A 24,995-nucleotide genomic window follows, 5' to 3' on the forward strand; every position below is an offset into this window, starting at 1 on the left:
GTCCTTCTAGACACTATCCATCCTTGCCTCTTTTAGAGACTTAGAAAACCAGAGATGGCAACTTTCACTCCCATGAAGAGTGCTAACTCTGCCACTTACAACGTGGCCATGGGAGTCTTGTTGTCTACCTCGATGACGACTTCTTTGTCTAATTCTTCAGACAGACACTTGAGAATCTGTTGGAAAATAAATTACCTCACACAGTGAACTAAGCTTGAAAATTAAAAAAAAAAAAAAAAAAAGCAGCTAGTAGTGAAGTAAGGGGTCTCCCGACTCCCTACTCTGTCCATCAGCAGTGTTAGTGCTTTGGGGGAAAGGTGCTTTAGCTGTTTAAAGTGTCAGTGTTGCTGATTTTAGTTTTTTTTATTTTTAATGGGGGTGGGTCTAAACTCCGTGATGCAGTCGTTGTGGAGAGTATCAGTATTATAGAGGAGCCTTCATATACACTTTGAAGATAGCAGTGCAGCTTTCCCAGCATCTGGACATTGACCTTTTTAGTCTTGGCTCTGTGCTTTTGTTCTGTTGAGGACAGCGCCCACAGTACATTTATTAAATCAAATAAGAGAAAGCCATTGAGTTGACTGGACGGTGCTGTTAGACTGACCTTGTGTGCAATGAGAATGGCAAGGACTTCAGCAACCAGTGCCATCGCAGTGGGTATGACCAGAAGGATGGGGAGAGGAGCAATGCCATGGGATGTCTTCCTGCTCCCCTCCTAAGACAGCCTGTGGGGACAATATGTTAGTGCCATGCCTGGGTAACTGGTGTTGGAGTAAGGCAAGCAGTTCTACACAAGAAGCTGTGTGCTGATAAATTCTTTGTCTTGCTTGGGCACCGTGTGCTTTTATTACACACAGCTGTTTAGCTAGATGAGCATGGAGCTGTGCTGTTGTCTGCCCCACAATGTACTGATTGCATTTAGTTTCTGAACTCAGGACAGTAGTGCGTGTTTGCGTTTTTAATATTATATTACAATTATGACCCCTTCCTTACAAGTTAAGTTGCATCTAAAACATATGGGATAAGATGTTGCTGTGTGTTTTCCCATGTGTGAGTGGTCTGCTGCTTAAGAGAGAACATACAGAGTCACACAGACCTGGGCAAGCTGATATTGGTTGGTTAGTGGTGTGTGTGTTGCGGGGCAGTATGGTGGGTTTCCTCGTCCCTGTAGACAGTGGGGTAGGATTGTCAGTTAAAATCTGCAACAGTCAGTGTACCACACACATCTGTGGCAATCCTGATTTTCTAGCTGTGCTTGTTTTCCAGGTGAGAGTGGAGGCTTGCAGAGTGCTGCCAGTCACCTCAGTTCCCAAGATGGGGGGATGATAACTATGCACAGTCCAAAGAGATCGAGGAAGATCCCTCCTAAACTCCACAATCGTATGGTCCATCGAGTCTGGAAGGAATGCATCCTCAACAGAGCCCAGTCCAAGTATGTGTGCACCATAGTCATGTCTCCTTGACAGTGGGGTGAAGAGGGCAGGTCAACTCACTGTGTGACCAGACCTGAGGGCTTCAAATTGTTCTTTTGATATTTAAACTAGTGGAATTTGACATAAAGCAAAGATGTTAAAAAGCAAAACACTTCTTTATCTGCTGTGATTGTTGTGGAGAATTCTCAGGTTCATGAACATCTGGAGATGTATTTCTGTGACATTTGCCAGTAGGGACAGCTCAGAGATTTACCCTGATTGTCAGAATGGCAATCAGGGTGACTTTCTTTGTGTGCTGCTTTGTGAAAGGGAAACAAACTTCTTCGACAGTGGTCGTCATGTGTTGGCCCTGTTTTTACAGCCAGTGCGCATTCTGTCAGCTTCTTCTTCGTCTCCATTCCTTTCTGCCTGCTTTATTTAACATGTTATGTGTGCGTGTATGTATAATATGTGTGTATGTACACACACACACACACACAGCCACACATTATTATCATCTCTATCTTATATGTTTGGGTTTTTTTGTGGACATGTATATCTGCATTACTTGCACACCTGGTACCCACAGGGGTCAGAAGAGGATGTTGGATCCCATGGAACTAGAGTTGTGGGTGGTTGTGAACCACAAACCCTGGGTTCTGTGTGCAGGTTAATACCTGTCCTTTGGACCAAGCTTTTAGCAAATTGATGCTAAATACTCTTTGAGATGAATTGATTCTGGAATAGGCCATTGAATATGTGTTAGACAAACTCTAAAATAATTGTATAGAAATCATGGTCTAGAACTTGAAGACTATCCCCAATCACTTGGAAATGATTTTTCCATCATAATAATCATTGCGCATATTTTATTTCTATCTTCACTGCCTACATAAATTTCCAGTTAGCATTTCTTTCTCACTGTCATTTGTTTTTATTCAAAACTAGCTTCAGACCTCTGTTAATTTTGACAGATAGCGGCCTTCACTTCCTAGCACAGGGTAGGGAGCCAAGACACACAGGAAGGGGCTGTGTCTCAGGAGTGCTGTAGAGCCGCCCATTGAGTTTGCAGCATCAGCTCCTGGGAAACAATCCCCAAGCATTGTCCGTGGTCTCTCTTCCATTGGCTTATCACCAATGATGTGGGTGTGGGAGATAGTTTTGATTTCTGCTTTTTAGTTCACATAAAGTGCTAGAATATTGCCTTTAAATAATGTAGGGGTTTTAACATACAACATATCAGTGTATATATAATTTGTAGATGTTGTCAAACAGTAATTTAAAAATTCATCTTTTTAGGGGTGTGTGTGTGTGTGTGTGTGTGTGTGTGTATTGGGGGTAGGGTGGAGGGGGCAGGTGTGCCTGTAAGTGTATGATAATAAAGCCAGACCTGGCACATGCCAGGCAGAAGTGACTTTCTAAAAGGAAACAACAATGAATGATACTGGGTGTTTTTCCATTGCTCTAAATACTGCCCATGCTAAATGTAAGGTGATCTGTAATGTAAGGAGGGGTGTTTGAACTGTGTTCCTGTGTAGATAGCAGACAGTTCACTTCTTTAGTTGTGGTAGACTAATTTATCAGCAGGATCCATTACTATGTAAAATGTATTCACTCCTTAATGGTGGGAGGGGGCTTTTTCTCTATAAAGGAATGAGTTAACTCGAGTTTGTCACATTTTTACCCTTTCTAGGAGGAGCCAGGTGTCAACTCCCACCCAGGAAGAAGAGCCTGCTCACAATCCTGCTGCTTGGGATTTTGTGGACCCAACCCAAAGAGTCAGCTGTTCCTGTTCAAGGTGGGTCTGGGTAGGCAAGCAGCAGCCACAGAGAGCCTGGTCCACGCCGGTGGCCAGCCACGAGCCACACAGGCCACTGTGTTTCAATCTTTGCTTTGAAACATCCTCCAGTGAGGAAAGGGATAGTTTTGTGTGATGTGCAGATGATAATTCTGTGGTCAGGATTTGGGGTTAACAGGACTTTGATTAAAGTGACCTCTCAAACCCTTTTGGTTGCTGATTTTTGTTAACCTTTAGAGGTGGTGTTTGTAGCACCTGCTGAAAGCAAGTTATTGTAGTCATGGTGTCTCCGTAGCTTGTCCCTGGAGTGTCTTGACAGCCCCTAATGGTTCCCCTTTCCTCCCTTAACTCAGCACTCAACTCTCGCTGCCATGGATTGTTAGTATGGGTTTTTAATTTTTAGGAGGAGACAAACTTCGTCTCCCAGTTCAGCTAATGGTTAGAGCAGGCCTTGCATGTCACTCATGTGTCTAGAGTTTCTGAAACATAGGTTTCCCCTGTGGTTGTCATAGGCCTTCTAGAAACATCCCTGGAGATGTCTGTTCAGAAGGTGACCATTCGTTTCTCAGCTCAGGACTTTTGCAGGGGCGTTAGTGGATTGACTTGGGGGAGGGAATGCACTCTTTCCATCAACTCTGAGAGGCTCTTGTTGGCCCCTGTTCTTGTCTCCCGGGCTCCTGTGCTCTTACCAAGCGTAGTCTTAGTAGACAGCCACCACTTTGAGCCCAGTCACTCTCATGGTTGACACGCTGTGGCTGAGGTTTGTAGAGAAGTTGTTTGTTCACTCCGAGTTGTTTGTCCAATCCGAGTGCATGGTGTTCTCCCTCTTGTCTTGGGGCAAATGTGGTTTGCAGTAGCTGAATACATGTATATATTTTGACCCTTGGCTATTGGGAATTGGGAGGAGGGGTGTGCCTTTAGCAAGTATGTGGGGTATAAACTATAGCAAGTTTAACTTGGGCCTATTAGTATCACATTAAAAGAAAATCAGCTACCATATATTATTGTGGGTGCATTTTTAGTACATATAAGCAAATAAATATTTTACTTTTTGTGCTCTGGGATTGCCGCACAAGTTCTTAGCCAAACTCTTATTCCCAAGGCTTTTCCGAGCAGCCACTTCACTGTCTCCCACACGCTACCTTTCCTTCTCAGACCCTGTGCTCTCATCTTTCCTTGTTGGGGGCCACTGAGAAACACCCTTACGTCAGGCATACGGGTTTATGATAGAATACTTGCCTAACTCTTTTATCCACATGGCCTTGGATCTAAGCCCCAAGAAATAACTTTACATTATCTGTTTCCCCATAGACCCGCCCACTACTTTGGTGTTTACTCTGGTCTCCTGGTGGCTTTTCTTGTTTTCTGAATCTGGTCCATCACAGTCACTTCCTCCAAGATGTCTACTGCCTTTCCTTGAAGCCACTGGTGTTCTGCACATTGCTGAGGCTAGGCTCCCTGGTACTTGGGGCTTTGGCACATGCTGTTGGTGCAGGACACATTCCTGCTCTTAAACATCGTGCAGCTGAGTTGTTGATGGAGCTGGAAGAGCTGGCTTGTACGTGTTACAACAAAGCCTGCTCTGCAAAGTCTACATAAGAGCCCTGCAGAAGACAAGTGCAGCTCACCCCTCCCAAGAAAGTCCAGGACTGTGCAGGAAGGGCTAGGAACGAGCACCTGGAAGACAGCCAGACCACTGATGAGGTCCTCACTGGTCACTGTGCTCTCTTTGTATACAATATGCCTTTCCCGAAGTTTCCTTGATAGCCTTTCTCCACGTCAGGGTTTCTTTTTTCTTCATTTGTTTTTAAGATTTACTTTAGAGTAGTGAAGAGTCTGATCAGAGTGTTTGCTGATGCTCTGCTGTAGGATTGCCAAACCCCATGGAGTGGTCCACCCCTCTCACTATTGAACAGCCGAATGGAGCAGGGCGGCCATTCTGCTGTCCCACTAAAGCATCCCATTATGCCACACAAATCCACTTTACTGCCCACAAGGGCATCATTTAGTTCAATGCAGCAGTAATTTAATACCACCCAAGTGGCCTCAGAGAGTCACTGCTGCATCACAGGAGAGTGTGCAGTCTTCCCTAGGAGTGATTTACAGACAGAGAAGCTGGCTGACCTGCTGTGGGAACCTGGCTGAGCAGTCTAAACTTGGCATCATTTAGTGGTCTGACTGAGCCATTCCTCAGGCCTGTGGTTGCCAAGAAGTGTGGGCAAATGTGGCTTCTTTGCTGAGATGGGGCTTATGTACATTTGTTCGTGTGTTCTGATTCCCAGCTTTTGACCTCCTTCACAAGTGTTTCAGATTCATAGTTGTGTCACATTTCTTCCCCCAGATATAGTTGGGGGAAAGGCTATTAGTATATTTGTCTAGTTAAGTGATATTGTTTATCTTAGTTTCACACTTTGGAGGGTGGAACACAGTAATTTTATTCACAGTTTACAGTATTACAAGTCATTTAAGCCATGTGTTGGAAAATAGAAATTGAATTTTTGGTTTTTTGCCTTATCTGGTCATTTAACCTTGTAGTCTTAAGATGTAGTGTGAGTAGGTTATCTGAAACTCTTGTCTAATTAGCAAGATTTGGGATTAGTGGGATATTAATTTATATTTCTCATTGTGTCCACGGTTTAATCTGCTTGAGCTTTTATGTGTCTGGTTCTTGGCCTCCTGTTGGGTACTTGTGATCATAAGCATAGTTGGGCTGGGAGCTCTTTGAGATATGTGCATCATCCAGCATTTTCCCAGGAAGATAGATAGACCCTTATCAGAGATCCTTCTCTTGTGATGTTGCAGTCATGCTGTTATCTGTATCTGAGAATGTGTTGACTTCACTTTAACTCTCCTTGCAGGCATAAACTTTTAAAGCGGTGTACAGTAGGACCCAGCCGACCTCCCACAGTATCTCAGCCAGGCTTCAGTGCAGGACCCCCATCATCTTCATCCTTACCACCTCCTGCTTCTTCTAAGCACAAAACAGCAGAAAGACAAGAAAAAGGAGACAAGTTACAAAAGAGACCCTTGGTGCCCTTTCACCACAGGCCTTCTGTGGCCGAAGAGTTATGCATGGAGCAGGATGCGTCTGGACAGAAGCTAGGGCTTGCAGGGATAGATGCCTCCTTAGAGGTGTCAAGCAGTCGGAAGTATGATAAGCAAATGGCCGTGCCTTCCAGAAATACAAGCAAGCAAATGAATCTGAATCCTATGGATTCACCCCATTCCCCCATTTCCCCTCTGCCGCCCACACTCAGCCCTCAGCCACGAGGTCAGGAAGCAGAGAGTTTGGACCCACCTTCTGTCCCTGTGAATCCAGCCCTCTATGGAAATGGGCTAGAACTTCAGCAGCTGTCCACGCTGGATGACAGAACTGTCCTTGTAGGCCAAAGACTGCCTCTGATGGCAGAGGTCAGCGAGACAGCCTTATATAGTGGGATTAGGCCCTCGTACACTGAGTCATCAGATAAGTGGTGGCAGGGTTTCCGTCTCCCGTCCAGTGAAGATGCTGAGTTCCGGCCTCCAGAGCTCCAAGGGGACAGATTTGACACCAAACTGGACGTGAACCCGGAGAGCACTGCACTGCAAAGGTGAGGTGACCCTCAGGTGGGACCCTGACATCCAAGCCCTCTTCTCCCTTGCTGAGCCTTCACTGACAGAGTGGGGCCAGACTTCTCTTTCTCTTATAGACTCTGCACTTAGAGAGTGTCTCAAATCAAAACCCCTGTTCTTCATGAGACTTAACAATGTGGTGGTGTGTGGATACATGCCATGTAAAGGTCTTGCTTTGGCATTTAGTACACACAGTGTGTATTTATTTATTAGGGGGCTACTATTTGTTAATCAAGAACGTAACTTTAAGAGACTCCCATATTGCACACTCAGTGTTGTCTGGTACGAGTGCTCTTAGTGCCCTTGAGCACCCATCTTTCACAGCCCTTGGTGCAGGCGACCTCACTTGAGTTTCCCTGCAGCCTCATCTCTGTGCTGATTCACCGACTGAGGAATCTGACACGGGATTGTATGCTGATGACCTGTGTTTTCTGTAGAATCTGGGCTCAGAGACAGCATGGACTAACAAAGCTGCCTTCCTTCTATGTAATCGTGCTTAAGATCTTGAAAAACAAAAACCTGGTCAATGTTCACTTTAAACTTCCTTTTCAATCGTAAATACTGGGTGGGTAAGATGACTGGGCAGACAAACACACTTAGACCAGGCCTGGCAACCGAGCCCTTCTCTTTTCTATGGAGTGTTTATGCTCTCTGAACTGAGTACTGTCCTGTCTGCCTCAGTACTGCCTAAGCTAGATGGCCCGAGTTAACCCCAGCAAGGGGAAAGCTGACTCTGTGACCTTCACATGGTGCATGTGCGTGCACGTATAACGTATATACGGTAAATAATTTAACACTTAAAGGTCATAATACTGCCTTGAAAATAGCATAATTTTACCTTGTCTTACTCACATTATCACTTATTTTCCCTTTTAGACTCTTAGCACAACCTAACAAGCGGTTCAAAATCTGGCAGGATGAGCAGCCTCAGGTGCAGCCACTCCCCTTCCTCGACCCATCACCTCTGTCCCAGCAGCCTGGAGACACTTTGGGAGAAGTTAATGACCCGTACACCTTTGAGGATGGTGACATAAAATACATCTTCACAGCAAATAAGAAATGCAAGCAGGGAACGGAAAAGGACACCCTAAAAAAGAACAAGGTACCATTTACTGCAGAGGGAGTCCAGCAGGCTGTGGGTTTTGGTGTCTGTTCAATGTGTGTGGGAGTCTCCTGAGGCAGAATGTCTGAGGTGGTCCTGCCTGGTCGCTCTGTCCTCATCCTCATGCTCTTGGTACTATTGTATGGAACAGTGCTTTGTCCCTTTTTATGTCATGGCTCACCTTTGTTCCACAGTCAGTCGAACATAAAGGAATTTGCATATTTTCCAGGCTGTAGCTTGTACCGTACGTGCCTCCTCATATGCTAGTTGTTGTTGGCCTATGCTCCCTGCTTATTTCTTTTACAATATTTCCCAAAATACTTACAATGTAAAGCAAACAATGTTGAGTGCATCTTTTTATGAAGTGCTTACCTTCACTGCATCAGAGCTGTGCCTGTATGTTCTCTGAATCCATGTCACCACTGCTCATAGAGCTGGTCTGGTTCCATTGCCATGATAGTGAGTCCTGGGTGTGCCTGCCGGCTCTAGCCATTTAAGGAGGTGTTCTGGAGAGAGTAGGGAAGCTTGGCAGTTAGAGAGGCCAGTAGAGTTGAGGGGACAATGTACAGGATCTGCGTAGCTCCAAAGGCTTGTGCTATCATTTAACATCTCTGCAATTACTTAAGGCAGCCTTTGATAGCATGACCAGTCTGTGGGCAGATGCCACCAGAAGCACAGAGAACACCTAGAGGGTCGGAGAGAAATGGGGTCCTTGATTCTGTGTAATGCAGAGCAAGGACTCGCCTTTGATTCCCTTTGGTTGCGTAGACCATGGTTTCTCCTCACACTGCTCATAGCAGGTTCCATTCGACGCGCTAATTCTTTGTGTTCTCCCTCATATCCCACACTTTGGGTTGCTGTTCATGTGTTTTGTTTGGCTGAATTTATTACACAGTCAGAGGATGGATTTGGTACCAAGGATGTCACTACACCAGGTCATTCCACGCCGGTGCCTGATGGGAAAAATGCCATGTCTATTTTCAGTTCTGCTACTAAAACAGGTGTGTACATTGTTATTTGACTCACTTGGATTGTTGCTAAAGTAAAATGCAAAGGAGATCCTTCTCAATTTAAATTGTATTCTTATTGCTATAGCAGTAATTTGATCTCAACTTTAATGTTTTTCGTGGATTGTTTTTCAGTTCTTTTCAAAGCTGATAAGCATATTTGGAAATAATAGTGTCTAAATTTAAGTAGGACATAGGAAGGAAATTCCCAGCAGACCTTGTTCACTGAGGTCCAGTCCATGTCCTTCTCTGTCTCCCTCAGCTGAGGAGCCTGCTCACTCTGTGTCCTTGCCTCCTTTCCTGCAGATGTCCGACAGGACAGTGCTGCTGGCAGAGCTGGCTCTGGGAGCCTTACACAGGTGACAGATTTGGCACCTTCCCTGCACGACTTAGACAACATCTTTGATAACTCTGATGATGATGAGCTTGGGGTAAGTCTGCTGTGGCTGCATATATGAGACCTGCCATGTGGTAGCTGGGCCAGCGTTTCAAGTTTTCTTTGTAGTTTGCTTCATTGGACTCAGGACTCTTTTAGATGGTTCTGCACCTTCCTCATGCTGCCACCCTTTAATGAGTTCTCATGTTGTGGTGACCCCCCCCCCACACACACACACATAAAGTCATTTTCATTGCTATTTCATAGCTGTAATGTTGCTGCAGTTATGAATCAGTGTAAATGTCTGATATGCAGGGTAGCTGATATGAGGCCCCTGTGAAGGGTCATTTGTCCTCAAAGGGGTCATTCATGATCCACAGCTTGGGAACCACTGTTTTAGGTGCTAAATTAGCTTCAAAAAGGCTCCTGTACTTTGAACTTTTTGAGTACTATTTGCTGGTGCTTTTGTTTGTTTTACATCGTTATTCTTATAGTTGTAAATATTAAATGTTTCACATTTTATCCTGAATATTAAGGGACCATAGACGCATGCATGCTTCCTTAGATGAGGATTTTCAGATAATGGGCACAACGTTTCTTCCTGAATAACTGAGCAGCTCGTGTGCATCTGGGAGCTACACATGTGCTGTGTACTGTTCAGAGCTGCGGTGCCGTGGTGGAAAGGAGGGTGTAGACACATGGCGGGGAAGAATCAGAGTTCTTTGGAGATTGCCTGAGCTAAGAGTGGGTGGCTCGTGTGCTCACCCTCTTCATCTGTGTGCCTTTGGGCACACACCAGCACCTGTTACTGCTGGGGACGCTCGCTGCAGCTGAATAAGACACGCTCTCTTCACAGAACTTAGTTGTTTTTCTCCATTTATTTGCTTAATCTTCCTTCCTCTCTGTCCGTTTTATATAAACTTTTAAAATAATCTGATGATCAGTTCCCTTGTGACAGGTGACCGAAGCAGCTGACAAATGTAAATGTTTGCCTAAATTGCTAGCTTTGTACTGGAAACAAACATTAGGTAAACAGCCTGCAAATCTATGTACTGCTGTGAGTTCAGCCACAGACCAGATCTAAGGATGCTGAACACTGAAGTGCAGAGGGGCCAGGGCAGCGGGCTTTAAATTGAGGCCCCAGGTTAAGTAGGGATCAGATTTCTAACTTTAAACTAAAATGTAGCTGATTAGCAGATCTCATGCCCTGCCTTATGCTGCACATGCCGTCAAGAGGATGAGATCACAATGGCCTTGAAGAAGGGACGTGACTTGAGAGGTGGGAAGAGTGGGGTCATCGAAGGGTGGGCATTGGGCGAGTGTGGAACAAGCTGCTAAGCATGGGGCCTGCTGGTCTGCTCCTTGAAGTCCCTCACATAGGGATGGGCTGCGGAGACTCACAGCCTTCCCACCTGGACTCTGTTGAGTGCACAACCGCTGGAAGCAGCATGTGCATTGTCTAAATCAGTCTGCACACTCTACAGACTGATTTAAAAATCCTAGTGAAAACAAATAAATATCCTCTTCGTTGTTTTGGTACGTTGGAACACAGGAGTCATAATTAAAATAGTTGATACCTGAAAGAAAAGGGCGTGGCAGGGTAACCAACTAGCTAGGAGAATTGACACGCACCCTTGCTGTTGACTTGGGCCTTGGTGAGTTCCCCCTTTGAATTTGACTGTCAGAAAGGTGAACACAGGCCAGGCTGGGGTGGAGGGGCATGAGGACCATGGTAGGACAATGAATCAATCAAGTCAGCCAAGGGGCGGGAGCGGTAAGACCAGGACAGAGAAGAGCAGGTGTGCGTGTGGGGGGAGGGGGACTCTGTCCTGTTAATGGCCATGGCTCATAGTGCCTGAGCTGTCTACTCTGGATGTGTGACTTCATTCCCTGTACAAGTTAAAATTGACTGTTGGCCTTAATGAAGAAATGGTTCTTTAGAGAATAGATTTTAAGCAATATTAAACACAAAGGAAATTGAACATTTCCAATCGAATTTTTATTTCATTGAAATAAGTTTCTTTGATTTCAACTCTAGCATTTGTTTGATAAAACTAGTCTACCTAGTGGGTAGAGGTAAGAGGCTGCTGGCTGAACAGTCAGATGTGTTTGATTTTAATTGCACATTGAACTGTATTCTATCTGTAAGATTGTTTTGTGACCAGCCCATTTGAGTTCTTAAAGGTGTTTTTTCCTAGTAAGGAAATTAGTTGCCTTGTTCTCAATAACTGATAGTTATCTGTGCATTTAGAGGTTCTTGGATGTAGCTGCCTTTGTACTGATGGAGGTTATTTGTTAAATGGGAATGGTAGAACATAAAACAATAGCTTTGGATATCACCGTTTTAGCTGCCTCCTCCCACAGCCAGGCACTATGGTTACCACCGGCCAACTACTGTGTTGTTGGTACCTGGTACCTGGTACCCACCTGAAGCAGTGTCACTGAAGGCCTTGCAGTCTGACCACCAGGCCCCAGTGAGCAGTCTGGCTTGCTCTTTCTTCCTGAGAAACATGTTTGCATGCCCCTGGTGTTGCTGCCTGCAGGTGTTCCGGGAGCTGCACACAGATGTACTGCTTTATTCTGAAGAAACAGTAGGCGTACACATCAAGCCTTCTAACAGTACGACTCTGTTCTCAGGCTGTGTCCCCTGCACTGCGCTCATCCAAAATGCCTGCTGTTGGGACCGAGGAGCGGCCCCCTGGGAAGGACGGAAGAGCGGCTGGCCCTTACCCACCAAGTAGGTGCAGGAGCCTGGGCTGGCATGGTTGTCACTGAGAACTAAAACTTCAGAAGTTAGAGCCTCTGAGAAGGCACGAAGCTGATCGGAGACAGAGCCATCCTCATTTGAAGCCACACTGTTTGGTTTTCAAACTATAAGAGTGGAGCTACAGTTTACAGGGCAGGAAGACCGGCTGGGATGCTTCTCTCATAGGTTACAGGATGCACACTTACTTTCAGAGCTTGCCACTATGGGATTTTATAGAAAACATTCCAGCTTTCAAAAATGTGCCTGGCTTATGGATAATGAGTTTGTCAGATCCCTTGTGTACTGGATGTTTCTTTTGGAGGGAGTTGATGTTAGGGCATGCACATGAGAGGACAGAGCAGTGTAGCCTTTTTCCTGAAGAAGGGTGGGCCCTGCACAGACACGTGCCATTGCAAATCACCCTGTAATTTCTGCTCATCCACTTCAGCTGGTAATGAGAACAAATTGAGGGGAAAACCACCATGTCACAGGATGAGTCAAAAAGTTTTATGAACCTATAAATGTAGTGCTGATTTACTCAAATGTAGATGTGGGACATGAACAGAGATTCGGTTTTGACAGTTTAAGTAGATCCATAGCTTTTAAAATAGCAAAGCCTTCTCCAGCATGACATGGACAGAAATGAATAACGATAGCCAGCCAGTTGCTGTACTTTTTTTAATTAAACATTTTTCTTGTTTTATTACTCTGCACTATAGAATTTTACCAACGTGGGATTTCATATGAAAGACATATGTACATATATGTAGGTCAGGTGTTGATTTTCATGTGCTAAACCGGTTGTTCTTTTCCGTGTCTGTGTGAGGGCACACAGCAGGAGACATTGCAGTGTGAAGGTGTAACCGAGGCTGTCCACACATGCAGCAACTCCTACAGTGTCATGCTTAGAATATGTGCTAGTGCTTCTTTTTATTTAAAAGGCAATTATTTTGGAAAGCATGGACTGATGCTAAAGTACAGGTTGTAAAAAAATGAGTTAAAAGCTGGATGTTGGTAGTGCATGCCTTTAGTCCCAGCACTTGGGCGGCAGAGGCAGGCAGATCTCTGAGTTCGGGGCCAGCCTGGTCAATAGAGGTAATACCAGGACAGCTAGGGCTGTTACACAGAGAAACCCTGTCTCAAAAAAAAAAAAAAAAAAAAAAAAAAAAAAATATTGAAAAGCAAATCAGTAAATACAAGTTAAAATATAGCATGGAAGTAAAGAGCCAGACAGATCAGTATAAGACATATGTGGCTCTGTACTGGTGGAGGGCGGGGCAGAAACAGACACGGTGCCTAGACACCCAGGGTTTCCCCGATCAGCAGCGGCAGTGCAAGCCGTGTGGCATGTTTCATCTCTGCTCAGCTTTCCTGACTGCTGGGAAGCTGTGAAATACAATGCCCACAAGGGTACCGCCCCACAGAGTGCACAGAAGGTAAAGCCAGGACACCTCACAGAAATAATTTTGTCAATGAATTTCTACTGCGCTCAATGTATCAAGTGTCATTTGAAATGTAAGCAAGTATGACGTCATTGAATCCTTCCTTGGGGGCTCTCTGGAAATGTCTATGCTATAGCTTTTCTCAGTTTGGTCCAGTTCTGTTGTGCTCTGCATGCGGCTAGTACGTGCAGGTGGAAAAAGACCTGTTACTACTAATTTGTATACACAACAATGAAGGATCAACACACTGAACAGACCAGTTGCCTGTGACTTTGTTTGAAACCCTATCTTTTTGAAGAGTGAGTCTTAGAGAAGGCAAACAATGAAAGAGATGGACCATGCGGTTGAGTTCTCGAGCAGTGCCTGTTGTACACTGGCTCCTGCTCTGTGCTCTCCTGAGAAGGGAGTCATGATTTGGGATGAGGTGGAGGGTGCAGGGCAGCTGGGAGGAATGGCGGGCCACAGCCTTCTCCAGTCCTTCATGTAGTTGCTCATTCCTTTCTATAGGAACAGCATTGTGCCAGCCAATTCTTTGTATGGAGGCCTGGTGTTTATTTCTCAGGCTTTCTACTTTCTCACTGGGCTTGCTCTTAGAACCCGTGTCTGGGGTGTGTTTGCATTGCAGTGAAGCCCTGATGGGAGGTGGACACTGGTGTGTGTGGTGCACATGGTGACATGTTGGCTTGGCACAGTGTTCTCCAGTTAGTGTCCAGTGTGAGGTGTACTGACCATGGTGTGGGTAGGATGGAGGGTAGTCTCCCTTAGGAGTCTCTGATGGTGAGAATGGTGGAGAGTGCTTCGTAAAGTGGGCCTGTGGCAGATAAAATGGTATCTTGGCTCTGTGAAAATGGAGCCTTTGAAAGCATAGGGAAAATGTTAGAGGTATTAAGTACATCTCTCAAGTTAGCCTTAACCCTAACAGTAATCTTCCCCTTTGTTTGAATAAAATGTGTTGATTTGATTGGAGGCCTTCCTCCTGCTTTAGGTTAATATATAGGGTTTTGAGTAGTTGGCTTGGTGGGCCTTCCTAGTTGTAAACATGTTTAAATTCCTTACAAGTGGGGCATTGTTAAGAAGGAACCTTGACCTTCAACTTAAGGTGTTTCTTTTTTCTTCACTGTAGCAGGCACCATGTCAAATCCTATGTAAATCTATTATAGACAGCAAGTAGACCTAAAAGCTCTGATGGGCAGCTCACAACCAACCACCTGTGACTCCCATTCTAGGGTGTCCGGTTTACCTCCATGTAGTGAAGCTATCGGAAGTTCCCTTACCCCAATAGAAAACAAGCAAGCCTGTTAAAACTTACACATCTATTAAAAACATTGTGTGGTGGGGGGGGGGGCAGCTCTCACATCTAAGGGAGACTCGAGGCTAGTTGGTGGCTAAGGCCCCAAGGGAGGCTGTGTCTCAGCCATAGTTGAGCTCTTCCAGGAGAGTATGGAGCCAACTCTGCCAGATGCTACAGTCAGGGCATAGTCAAGTTCATTGCTCCGTATTAATTCCTGCTGAAGGGCTAGGTGCCAGATATTAGCTTAGTTAAATGGTGGGGTTTCGAGGAAGACAATAGCAGAGGAAATAGGAACATTAAAAATGACAACAAATCACAAACTCCCAGTTCCTAGTACAGGACACCACCTAGCGGCCATGCTTTGTAAGCATACAGAAGCCACAGTGAGCTATGTGGATAAACTTAAACTGTGGAGATGATGGGGGACTAGTGCTGGGAGTCCCTCCTTCCCTGCTGGGAACAGAGCCCAGGGGTGTGCACAGGCTTGGGAAGCCCAGGGGACTGCTTTTGAGCCCTCTGTGTTTCTTAAGCTGTATGTTCTGTTCTGTTTACACTATCTTTAGACACTGGGTAGTATTACTAGCCCTAACTGTAAAACTTTACTATCAGTCTACAAGGACAGTGTGGAATCGTTTCCCCAGAAGAGCAGGACTGTGGGATTCAATTAGAACAAACCCCTATCCTGGCTCTAAATAGTTTTTTTTTTTTTTTTAATTTTCTGAAATAGTTCAAAAACAATTGGAAACAGAGTTTTTCATAATGTTGCTGAATTTCTCCCACTTTCTGCTTAACTGGTCTCCTTCAGTTTTTTCAGAGAGTCAATTATTGAAACCAACTGTATACTCTGAAGACATTGTCTACTTCATTGGCACTGAGGAAAAGGGTGGGGAAACCCCGGGGAAAGTGCAAGGGTGACCTGCCTTGGCATTCCATTAGCCTTGCGTGGGCAGCAGCTGTGCATGGCTGCAGGTCGGAGTTTTCAGGAGCCCTGCTGTTGAGATGCACTTGTAACTTTGTTTTCAGCGGTCGCAGACTTGCAAAGGATGTTCCCCACCCCTCCGTCATTGGAGCAGCATCCTGCATTCTCTCCTGTGATGAATTATAAAGATGGAGTAAGTTCAGAGACAGTGACTGCACTGGGCATGATGGAGAGTCCCGTGGTCAGCATGGTACCCACACACCTCACGGAGTTCAGGATGGAAGTGGAAGATGGCTTAGGAAGTCCCAAGCCAGAGGAGATAAAGGTAATAATCAGTGCATTAACTTCCCCAGTGCTGGGTGGCTCCACGCGGCCTGGAAAGCAGTGTGTATGTGCCACACACAGGCCACTGAGGTCCCCAAAACCGGAGCATGTCACTAGCACATTCTCCTCATGACCGTTGCTTCAGTCACAGTGGTGGCATTTGACTTTGTTTTCTTTTCTTTTACATCACTGCAGAGAACTATTGAGTGACAGTAGATTCTGCCTGTGTTTTATGAAGCACTGAGCAACTGTGGCTGGTTCCAGTTTGCCAGCATTAATACCCACCCCATTTTGTTGTCACAGGACTTTTCATACGTGCACAGAGTACCACAATTCCAACCTTTTGTGGGGTCCTCCATGTTTGCTCCATTGAAGACGCTGCCGAGCCATTGCCTGCTGCCTCTGAAGACACCTGATGCCTGTCTGTTTCGGCCCTCATGGGCAGTTCCTCCTAAAATGGAACAGCTGCCCATGCCCCCTGCAGCTGCTTCCATTAGAGACGGTTACAAGTACGTGCAGGACTCTGACAGTTACCGTATATACCACCTTACCATTTCTAAGTACTTGTCACAGGACGACATTAGCTTGCACTCTTAGACAGGTTTCATAGCCATTCCTGCTTTTTGAGCATGTTGTCTTGTGTGGGAAACAGTGAGTTTATTTTTAAATGAAGTTTCTTATAGATAGCAAACTAAGATTATTTCCGAGAGCTACGTGTAAGGCTAAGCTGGAGTTTGCCATAAATTTGGCACTTGGAATTGCTGATATTGGTTGGCGGTGGGTGTGCTTTGGTTGGTGTAAGGTAATGGTTTCCGTGTGGTACTTTTAAAGACACTTTAAGATGAGGTAAAGCAGCAACAGACTGATGTGTGATTTGGGGAAAGTAGAGGGAGATATCTCCTGTTGCCCAGAGAAATAGTATTTGTATCAGCAGTGCAGACTCTGTTTTCTCTGAGATAAATAACTTCTTAATCAGATAAAGCAAAACATTTATAGATGCTAATGTGAATGCAGGCCAAGTGTTGGTGTGGGCAGATGAGCAGGTAAATGCTGGTTGCTTGCTGCATCTCGATGCAGGGGCTGGAGAAATGAGTGGCTCCAGAACATGCCCCTTCTCAGGGACAGTTGTCAGGCAGTGAGATTGAGTGGGAAGTCTGGACTTATTTTGTCTTATTGTCTAACATGTTGTCTTATTTTAAAAGTCAGGAACTAATTCAGTGATAAGTCTTGGGACCAGTAAAACAGGTGTGTGGGTCATGACTCATCTGTAGGCCACAGCCCCAACTCAGTGACAGACCAGAATGAGGAACTGGGTGGAAATCTGACAGAAGGATTCTGGACCTGATGGAATCCAGAGCCATCATGCTATATGACAGTCCTACCTTCTGAAAAGTCTGTGTGTGTTCTTAAAGGACCCCTGTACCTGGATCTTCCACTCTTTAAAATTGGATTGTTCTGCCCCGTCTCTGCCCAGAACTTTGGAAAAGCTCTAGCAGCTAATGGCTGTGGACAGCGAGGCGGAGAGAACTGTGAAGCTGCCCCGCCAGTGTCTGGCTGCCAAGCTCCAATTAGAGTCTGTCTTCTGAATGAGGCCTGAAGCACCAGACACCCCAGGCACATTTGGGCCCTGGTGGCTGTTCACGACATCAGGAGCCCCTCAGCACTTTAAACTTGCCTGCACCCACAGGTTCCCAGGACAGGCTCTGGTAGTTTTCAGTCTGGGCCATGGTTCCCACCCATTGTATGTGTCTTCTTCAAGACTGCAGAGCTCTGTCATGCAAGGGAGGTCTTTATGTCCACACAGATGGATGGTATGCCTGCCGGCCAGCCTTGGCCACTTAACATGTGGCTACTGGGCTATTTGTTCTGCTTCATTCAGATCTAGCATTGGGGTCTAGGAGTTGCATTATTGAGCAGCATGGTTGTACACTGGCATGTTCCTGCTGTGCTCTCCAGTGTCCACCACCCCGGGGCTCATTTGTTACACTCAGTATACTTGCTGACACTTGCTTCAGGTCTGCTGTGTGTCATGGCAACTTTTCTTTTCCTCTGCTGACTGTCCCACTTTTCACATAGGGCTGGTTTTCCCTCTATCTTAATGAACAGGGAAAAAGAGGCTGCTAAGTAAGATGAAGTCATTGCTATCTAGGGAACAATGGAATTATTCAGATTTCCGGTTAGCAGTCATAGTTCCTTTTTGATCCAGACCTGCAGAGTTACTTTAGAATCTTGTTGAACAGGAGAACTTCAAAGGAGCCTGTTTGAGTGTGCAGATGGTTATCCATTACACTGTTCAATTTCTGTGTCGGCTTCTGTCTGTGCCCAAGATAGCCCTTTATGCCAGGGTTTACATACTGCCTGCTTAGAACCAGGTTAGATGCCTGGCTCTGAAAGATTACAGGAAGTGACTTGTGTAAGTGAATGGACATGTAGCTCACCAAGGAGCATCATTGAAAGCACTGGGTTTATGTTTCCAAAAGAGTCATTAGGACTGAAAAACTTACTGTCTCCAGTAGCTTGCAAGTGTAGGTCTGGGTCCATGGGAATGGTCGAAGATGTGTCCTGTAGTGCTAGAACATCCAAATACTGCAGACACAGTCTTGTATTCTGCCGGGGCTGCTGTCCCCAAGCCACTGCTTATGAGATAAAACAGCCCTGTCCGCCTCAGGAATGAGAGTGATTGTATGTAATGTATAATGTTGAAAGATGAAGGAGACTGGAAGAGAACCCAAGAAATCTCTGTTCCTGGAGACCAGAGTCTGTGCATCCTTCCCAGTGACTGCTGCATGACACAAAACCCTGTGCAAAACAGAGATGGGCACAGCAGCCAAATAGTACTGGGAACATGCAAATCTGGCTAGTGCTGCCTTCTCCTAATTAGGAAAGCAGCACATTTGAGTGTGATTTGGTTACAGCTACTTCAGTATCATTGTAGAATGATGGCATCAGAGAAAAGTGCACAGGCAGGTTCTCGGTTTCAAAACTGACAAAGACAAGTTGCAGAGTTGATACAAACCCCACCCTGCAGCCTTCCAGCCAGTCTAGCCTGCACTCCTGTGTGCTGGTAGTCGTTACTGCACCCCACACATCTTCTCCATGCCCACTTCCACAGTTTCTTAGAAGACCAGAAGTTTCCCCAGCAGATCAGGGTGAGGACTGTCTAGTGTGGATTATGTGGAAAGGAAGTGCTCTATGTGGTGTGTGTGTGCGTGCGCACGCACGCATGCACGCCTTTGTTCTCATGCTCTTGCTTCTGCTACTCCTCTCCCCTTCCTCCCCTCTCCCCCCCCCCCTTTTTTTTTTTTTGTTGTTGTTGTTGTTTCTGAAGAGAAAATTGTACATCCAGATGCTCAGTGCAGGGTGTGGCTTCCATGGCCCCTGCCCTTCCTCACTGCTACCTTGTGTCTGTTGCAGTAATGTGCCTAGTGTTGGGAGCCTCGCAGATCCAGACTATCTGAACACACCACAGATGAACACGCCTGTGACACTGAACAGCACCGCCCCTGCCAGCAACAGTGGGGCCGGAGTCCTCCCATCTCCAGCTACCCCTCGATTCTCTGTCCCCACACCACGAACCCCCAGGACTCCAAGAACTCCCAGAGGTGGGGGCACTGCTAGTGGCCAAGGGTCTGTGAAATATGACAGCACAGACCAGGGTTCACCAGCCTCCACCCCCTCTACTACGAGACCCCTTAACTCTGTGGAGCCTGCCACCATGCAGCCAATTCCTGAGGCCCACAGTCTCTATGTCACCCTGATTCTATCAGATTCTGTGATGAATGTCTTCAAGGACAGGAACTTTGACAGCTGTTGCATCTGCGCCTGCAACATGAACATCAAAGGAGCAGATGTTGGGCTGTACATCCCCGATTCCTCCAAGGAGGACCAGTACCGATGCACCTGTGGGTTTAGTGCGATCATGAACCGTAAACTTGGTTACAATTCAGGGCTCTTCCTGGAAGATGAGTTGGATATTTTTGGGAAGAATTCTGATATTGGCCAAGCTGCAGAGAGGCGCTTAATGATGTGTCAGTCCACCTTTCTTCCTCAGATGGAGGGAGCCCGAAAAACCCCAGAACCCCCCATAAGCCTCCTCCTCCTCCTCCAAAATCAGCACACACAGCCCTTCGCTTCTCTCAGCTTTCTGGATTACATCTCCTCAAGCAGTCGCCATGCACTCCCCTGTGTGAGCTGGACTTATGACCGGGTGCAAGCAGATAACAATGATTACTGGACAGAGTGCTTCAATGCCTTGGAGCAGGGGAGGCAGTATGTGGATAACCCCACAGGTGGGAAAGTGGACGAGGCTCTGGTGAGAAGTGCCACCGTACACTGTTGGCCTCACAGCAACGGTAGGTATCCCAGAATGCAAAATTGCATCAGAAGTTATCTTAATGCAAATGGTAACTTAAAAGCTTTCTTTACTATGCCACAAAAATGCAAGATTTAAACCTAAAAGCCTGGAAGTGAGGGCTATACTGATTTCCCTTACATTGGAGGGGTGGGGATGTCTTCTGCGGAAGCTTTTGGAGAGAAGCTATTGCCTCCTGAAACTTAACTGTTATATTAAATCACATGTTGGCAGTACATGTCGGCGGCTCGTGGCTGGTGAGTATCAAAGTGGCCAAGTATATAAAACTGTTGGTCAGCGTACCTGCGTCCTGGTACCCAATAATCCTTCTGGATGCAGTTGCCGTGGTGGTTCTTCCTTGAAACTGGCTACACATGTCCTGAGTACTTCCTCCTCCTGGTTTCTCAGTGTGGTGTATCTCTTGGGACAGTGACCACATCTTATTTTATTGTAGTTCCTGGGGCACATCCCCAGGGCCTTGTGCTATTCAAAAGTGAGCCCACAGTCTGGCTTAGTGGTAGAAGCCTGCAGCTCAGCCCCTAGCACTGCTACAGAAGTGAGAACTACCTCTACTTGACAAGCATTTTTGGGATTGGGCTCTATAGATGCTGAGCATCATCCCTTCTACTCTGTGACAGACACATGGGACATAAAATGGTGACCGAGAGAGGAGGGCCCCTACCTTGGTGAACTTTGTAGTCTGTTTGGAAAAGTGAATGCTGCATATTAAATAACCACACAGGAAACACAGTGCAGAGCGCCCTCCACCCTCCATGGGAAGAGCGATGCTTCCCTTGAAGAAGCAGCAGCTGTTGCCCTGAGGTTTCACAGTGGTACTGAGCTCTGTGAAGCTCGTGTGCCACAGGGAACTGAAAGCAGGTGAGAAGTAAGGGCCATAGCAGGGTATGGGCTTTATCCAAAGAGCAAGAAAGAGAGTCAGTCATGGGAGGTGTTTTTAAAAAGATAACGAAAGGCCAAGGACAGATCTGGGAAAAGCAAATAGAAACCAGTAGCTTGGGGCTGGAGGAGCAGCTCAATGGTTAGAAGATTATACTCATGCTTGGGAGGGAAAGACAGAGAGATCTCTGAATTTCAGGAGAGCCTGATCTGCATAGGAAGTTCCAGGCTAGCCAGGCCTATGTAGTGAGACCCTGCCTCAGAAACCCATTAAAAAGAAGGGGGGGGGAGGGAGCCTGTGCTCCCCATCTAAAGCACCTGAGTTCAGTTCCCAACACCCACATAGAGGTACCCACAAGTGCCTGTAACTGTAGCCCCAGGGGATCTGGTGCCCTCATCTGGCCTCTCTGGGTACCTATACTGGCATACATGCATGCATGTAATAATTTTTTTTGTTTAGATTTATATGTATGGGCATTTTGCCTGCATGTGTATCTGTGCACTGTGTCCATGCCTGGTGTCCACAGATATCAGAAGTGTGTGCTGGATGCCCTGGAGCTATAATTAGAGATGGCTGTGAACCGTCATGCCATTGCTGGGACTTGAGCCCCAGTCCTCTGCAAGAACAGGTGCTCTTAACTGTACTGAGTCATCTCTCCGGCCCCAATTTTAAAATATTTTAATAAAAGAAATAGTTACAGAATGTAAACAATGGCTTGCTTTAAGAAAGAAGTAGGTACATTGCAGAGCTATCTAGAGGATAGGTAGTACAGGACATGCAACTTGGGGCTAAGCATGGGCAGGTTCATGAGGGTACCAGGGGTTGAATTCTGAAGGGCCGGCCAGCCTGAGAAAGAAGCTATGGATGGAGGTTTAAGGATTCATTGTGGGAACTCCTGGTGGGGCTGAGGGCCAGGAGGCGACGGTTGGCGTGTGATGATGACTGCAGCCAGGCGCACAGGAGCCCACTGTGCAGGAAGGAGGCTTCGAGGAGCCCTGGGCAGTGTGGGCAGAGTGGGTCTGGAGAGGTGTGGCGGCAGGGGCCAACCAGTAGTCCACAAAGTAGCTGGTGACACCAAAGTGATTACCCATGAACTCTGAGCACACTGGAGCAGAGGGAAGAGGCCAGCCTGGGAGGGCGGGGATGAAACATTATCACCACCTGAGAACAGCTCTCGGTGTTGCAGGAGTGACAGACATGGCCGTCTCCTAAATACAGACTGCAGTGTGGAATGACACAGTCTGACCAGGGGGCACATGCATCTGGGGAGCGGGAGAAGCAAGGAGTGTGCTTCCTGGAGGCAGCGCCTCAAAAGTCCTGCTCGTTTATCTCCTAACTTAACTGCCTTGCTTCAAGCACAGTGGCCCTCAGCTAATGTCTACTGAACGGATGTAAGAAGTAAAGATCTGAAGTTGCTGGATGATGGGCTTCAGGAGGAGTGGGGATAGAGGCTGTCTATCCATACAGTGTGGCCGCAGGACAGTGGCTCAGCAGTGGCCTTCCATGTGGGGATTCACCTCTCTCACTACAGAGCAAGTCTGAAAGGCTAAGATGATTAAAAGTAGCCATTTTGCTGCAGATGAGTGAGGTGGGAGAGAGACTTGCAGAAAGTGATGCCTTAAGCTGGATCTTTCCAAAACACCGTGTTCTGTACACTCAGTGTTTACAGGAGACACACTTGCTCCTGTGGCCTTGAGTCTGTGCTGTTCCTGGCCACTCATTGCTCGTTTTGATGGAGGCTCAGGTGCAAGAAATGCTTTGCTGTGGTTCTTTACTGTGAGTAAAAAGAAACAAGCTCAAAGGTCCAGGAGGTTAGCACTGCCCCAGTCTTGGGCATATCACCGGGCGAGAAGTCCTGAGGGCGCAGCTGTCACTGGACTGCACTCCACTCTAGCAAGCCATGGCCGTGCCAGCACACAAGGCTCTTGCCTCTGCTTTGCCAGATCTTTCAGTTTTTAGGAAACACCGAGCATCCATGTATATTTATGGAATTGTCTGGATTGATTTATTCCAAAATAAAGAAACCTAACAGTCCTTTGCTGGATGACCAGTGTGGAGTCGGGGACACGCCTATAAATCCCTAAGAATCATGAGCGCCCCTGGTTTCTAATGTAGTTGGTAGCTACATCTTAGATTAGTGCTCAGCCTCTTTTCTAATCACAGAGAAGTGCTCTGAGGGTCTTGCCCTGTGGTGTCACAGTCTGACCTTTCCTAGACTGTGCAATGTCCTGGACCCTCCTCCAGCCCAGAAGCAGCAGGCACACCCACATTGTGGATGCACAGGGTCCTCAAATTCTAGGTTGAAAACACTTCACACAGTGACTGCCAATGGAAGGGTATTTCTGTCTGGCAGTGAGCGCTGTCCCTTCCTGACTGTATGCAGATGTCCTATGGATGCAGTGGCAAAGGTCCTCTTTTTCCCTATGCATTCGGTGTTTTATGAGGATATTTTACAAGTTTTCAGGGTCTCTTTCTTTTTATCCTCATATCCTCAAAACACTGATGTGTGTTCTGAAAGATCTTGGAAACTGGTTTACATGGTTGGAAAAATGAGACTTCTCTTCTTACTCCACTTACATAATTTTTCGGTTGGAAAAATGAGACTTCTCTTCTTACTCCACTTACATAATTTTTCTGTTGAACTCTTCGTGTACTGTAACCCACTTCCCTCCTTACTCTTGTTAAGAAGTTACTGATTATTTTCTTTATTTGGAAGATCCTTTCTCTTGACTCTCAGGTTGTTGAACTCCTGTAATGGAGACCCAGGATGGCGTCTAGGAGGGAGAGTGTTGCCCTGACATCCTCTGCTCTTGTCTCCTCCCACAGTGCTGGACACAAGCATGCTCTCATCCCAAGATGTGGTGCGCATGCTGCTGTCCCTGCAGCCCTTTCTACAGGATGCTATCCAGAAGAAGCGCACAGGCAGGACCTGGGAGAACATCCAGCACGTGCAGGGGCCACTTACCTGGCAGCAGTTCCATAAGATGGCAGGACGTGGGACCTACGGTGAGTCTGGACGGCTCTTGATTTCCTCTATGCTTCTATGCTCTGGTTGCTGCAGGACCTGCCCACCCTGATCATGTGGAGCCTCTGCCTCGGCCACAGTGCCTGCCTGTCTGCCTGCCTGTCTGGGCTTGTGCTTTTCTCTGCTTCCTGCTCCACGGCAAGGATTTCATGCTGTGCTGAAGCACGCAGAAGCATTACTGCCTGCAAAGTAAATGTGGCTTTCTGCCTTCTGCCCTGCCTCTCCTTGGACCTTTCTAAGATATCCTGACTCTTGTGAGGCTCTTCATTGGAGCTCATTTAGTGAACTGATTGCAGGAGCACCCCAGAACATGTAAAAGGTCCCCCCCATGGCTCAGACACACACGTCACAACATCAGGGACTGCCATACTGTCTAGTATGGGAAGAGACGGTTTTTTCCTAAATAGCAATGTCGTTTCAGGTTCGGAAGAGTCTCCTGAGCCACTGCCCATTCCCACTCTGCTGGTGGGCTACGACAAGGAATTCCTGACCATCTCACCCTTCTCCTTGCCATTCTGGGAGAGGCTGCTCTTGGAGCCCTATGGGGGCCACCGTGATGTTGCTTATATTGTGGTGTGTCCAGAAAATGAGGCCTTGCTCGAAGGAGCCAAAACTTTCTTCAGGGACTTGAGTGCTGTATATGAGGTGAGTGAGTTGTGGGGCTAGCTTCTTGCCATGGGGCCTTCCTTCAT

The 24,995-nt window shown here is 46.6% G+C and overlaps 1 protein-coding gene across 4 annotated transcripts in view; it reads left to right on the top strand.

Annotated features, from left to right (window-relative positions):
• Med13l (mediator complex subunit 13L) overlaps positions 1-24,995 on the top strand; it is a 193,372-nt gene that overhangs the window by 149,423 nt on the left and 18,954 nt on the right. For 3 of the 4 annotated variants that reach the window (XM_051176533.1, XM_051176535.1, XM_051176536.1), the window contains 12 exons: positions 1,267-1,432; positions 3,106-3,210; positions 6,069-6,800; positions 7,699-7,924; positions 8,820-8,925; positions 9,238-9,362; positions 11,945-12,044; positions 15,810-16,030; positions 16,333-16,538; positions 19,444-20,381; positions 24,105-24,284; positions 24,725-24,948. In XM_051176533.1, coding sequence (XP_051032490.1) covers positions 1,267-1,432; positions 3,106-3,210; positions 6,069-6,800; positions 7,699-7,924; positions 8,820-8,925; positions 9,238-9,362; positions 11,945-12,044; positions 15,810-16,030; positions 16,333-16,538; positions 19,444-20,381; positions 24,105-24,284; positions 24,725-24,948 — 3,329 coding nt within the window. The remainder of the gene's footprint in view (positions 1-1,266; positions 1,433-3,105; positions 3,211-6,068; positions 6,801-7,698; positions 7,925-8,819; positions 8,926-9,237; positions 9,363-11,944; positions 12,045-15,809; positions 16,031-16,332; positions 16,539-19,443; positions 20,382-24,104; positions 24,285-24,724; positions 24,949-24,995) is intronic. The other variant, XM_051176534.1, reaches the window with a different exon arrangement.

The sequence above is a fragment of the Phodopus roborovskii genome, unplaced genomic scaffold, assembly GCF_943737965.1.
Source record: "Phodopus roborovskii unplaced genomic scaffold, PHOROB, whole genome shotgun sequence".
Classification (NCBI taxonomy): domain Eukaryota; kingdom Metazoa; phylum Chordata; class Mammalia; order Rodentia; family Cricetidae; genus Phodopus; species Phodopus roborovskii.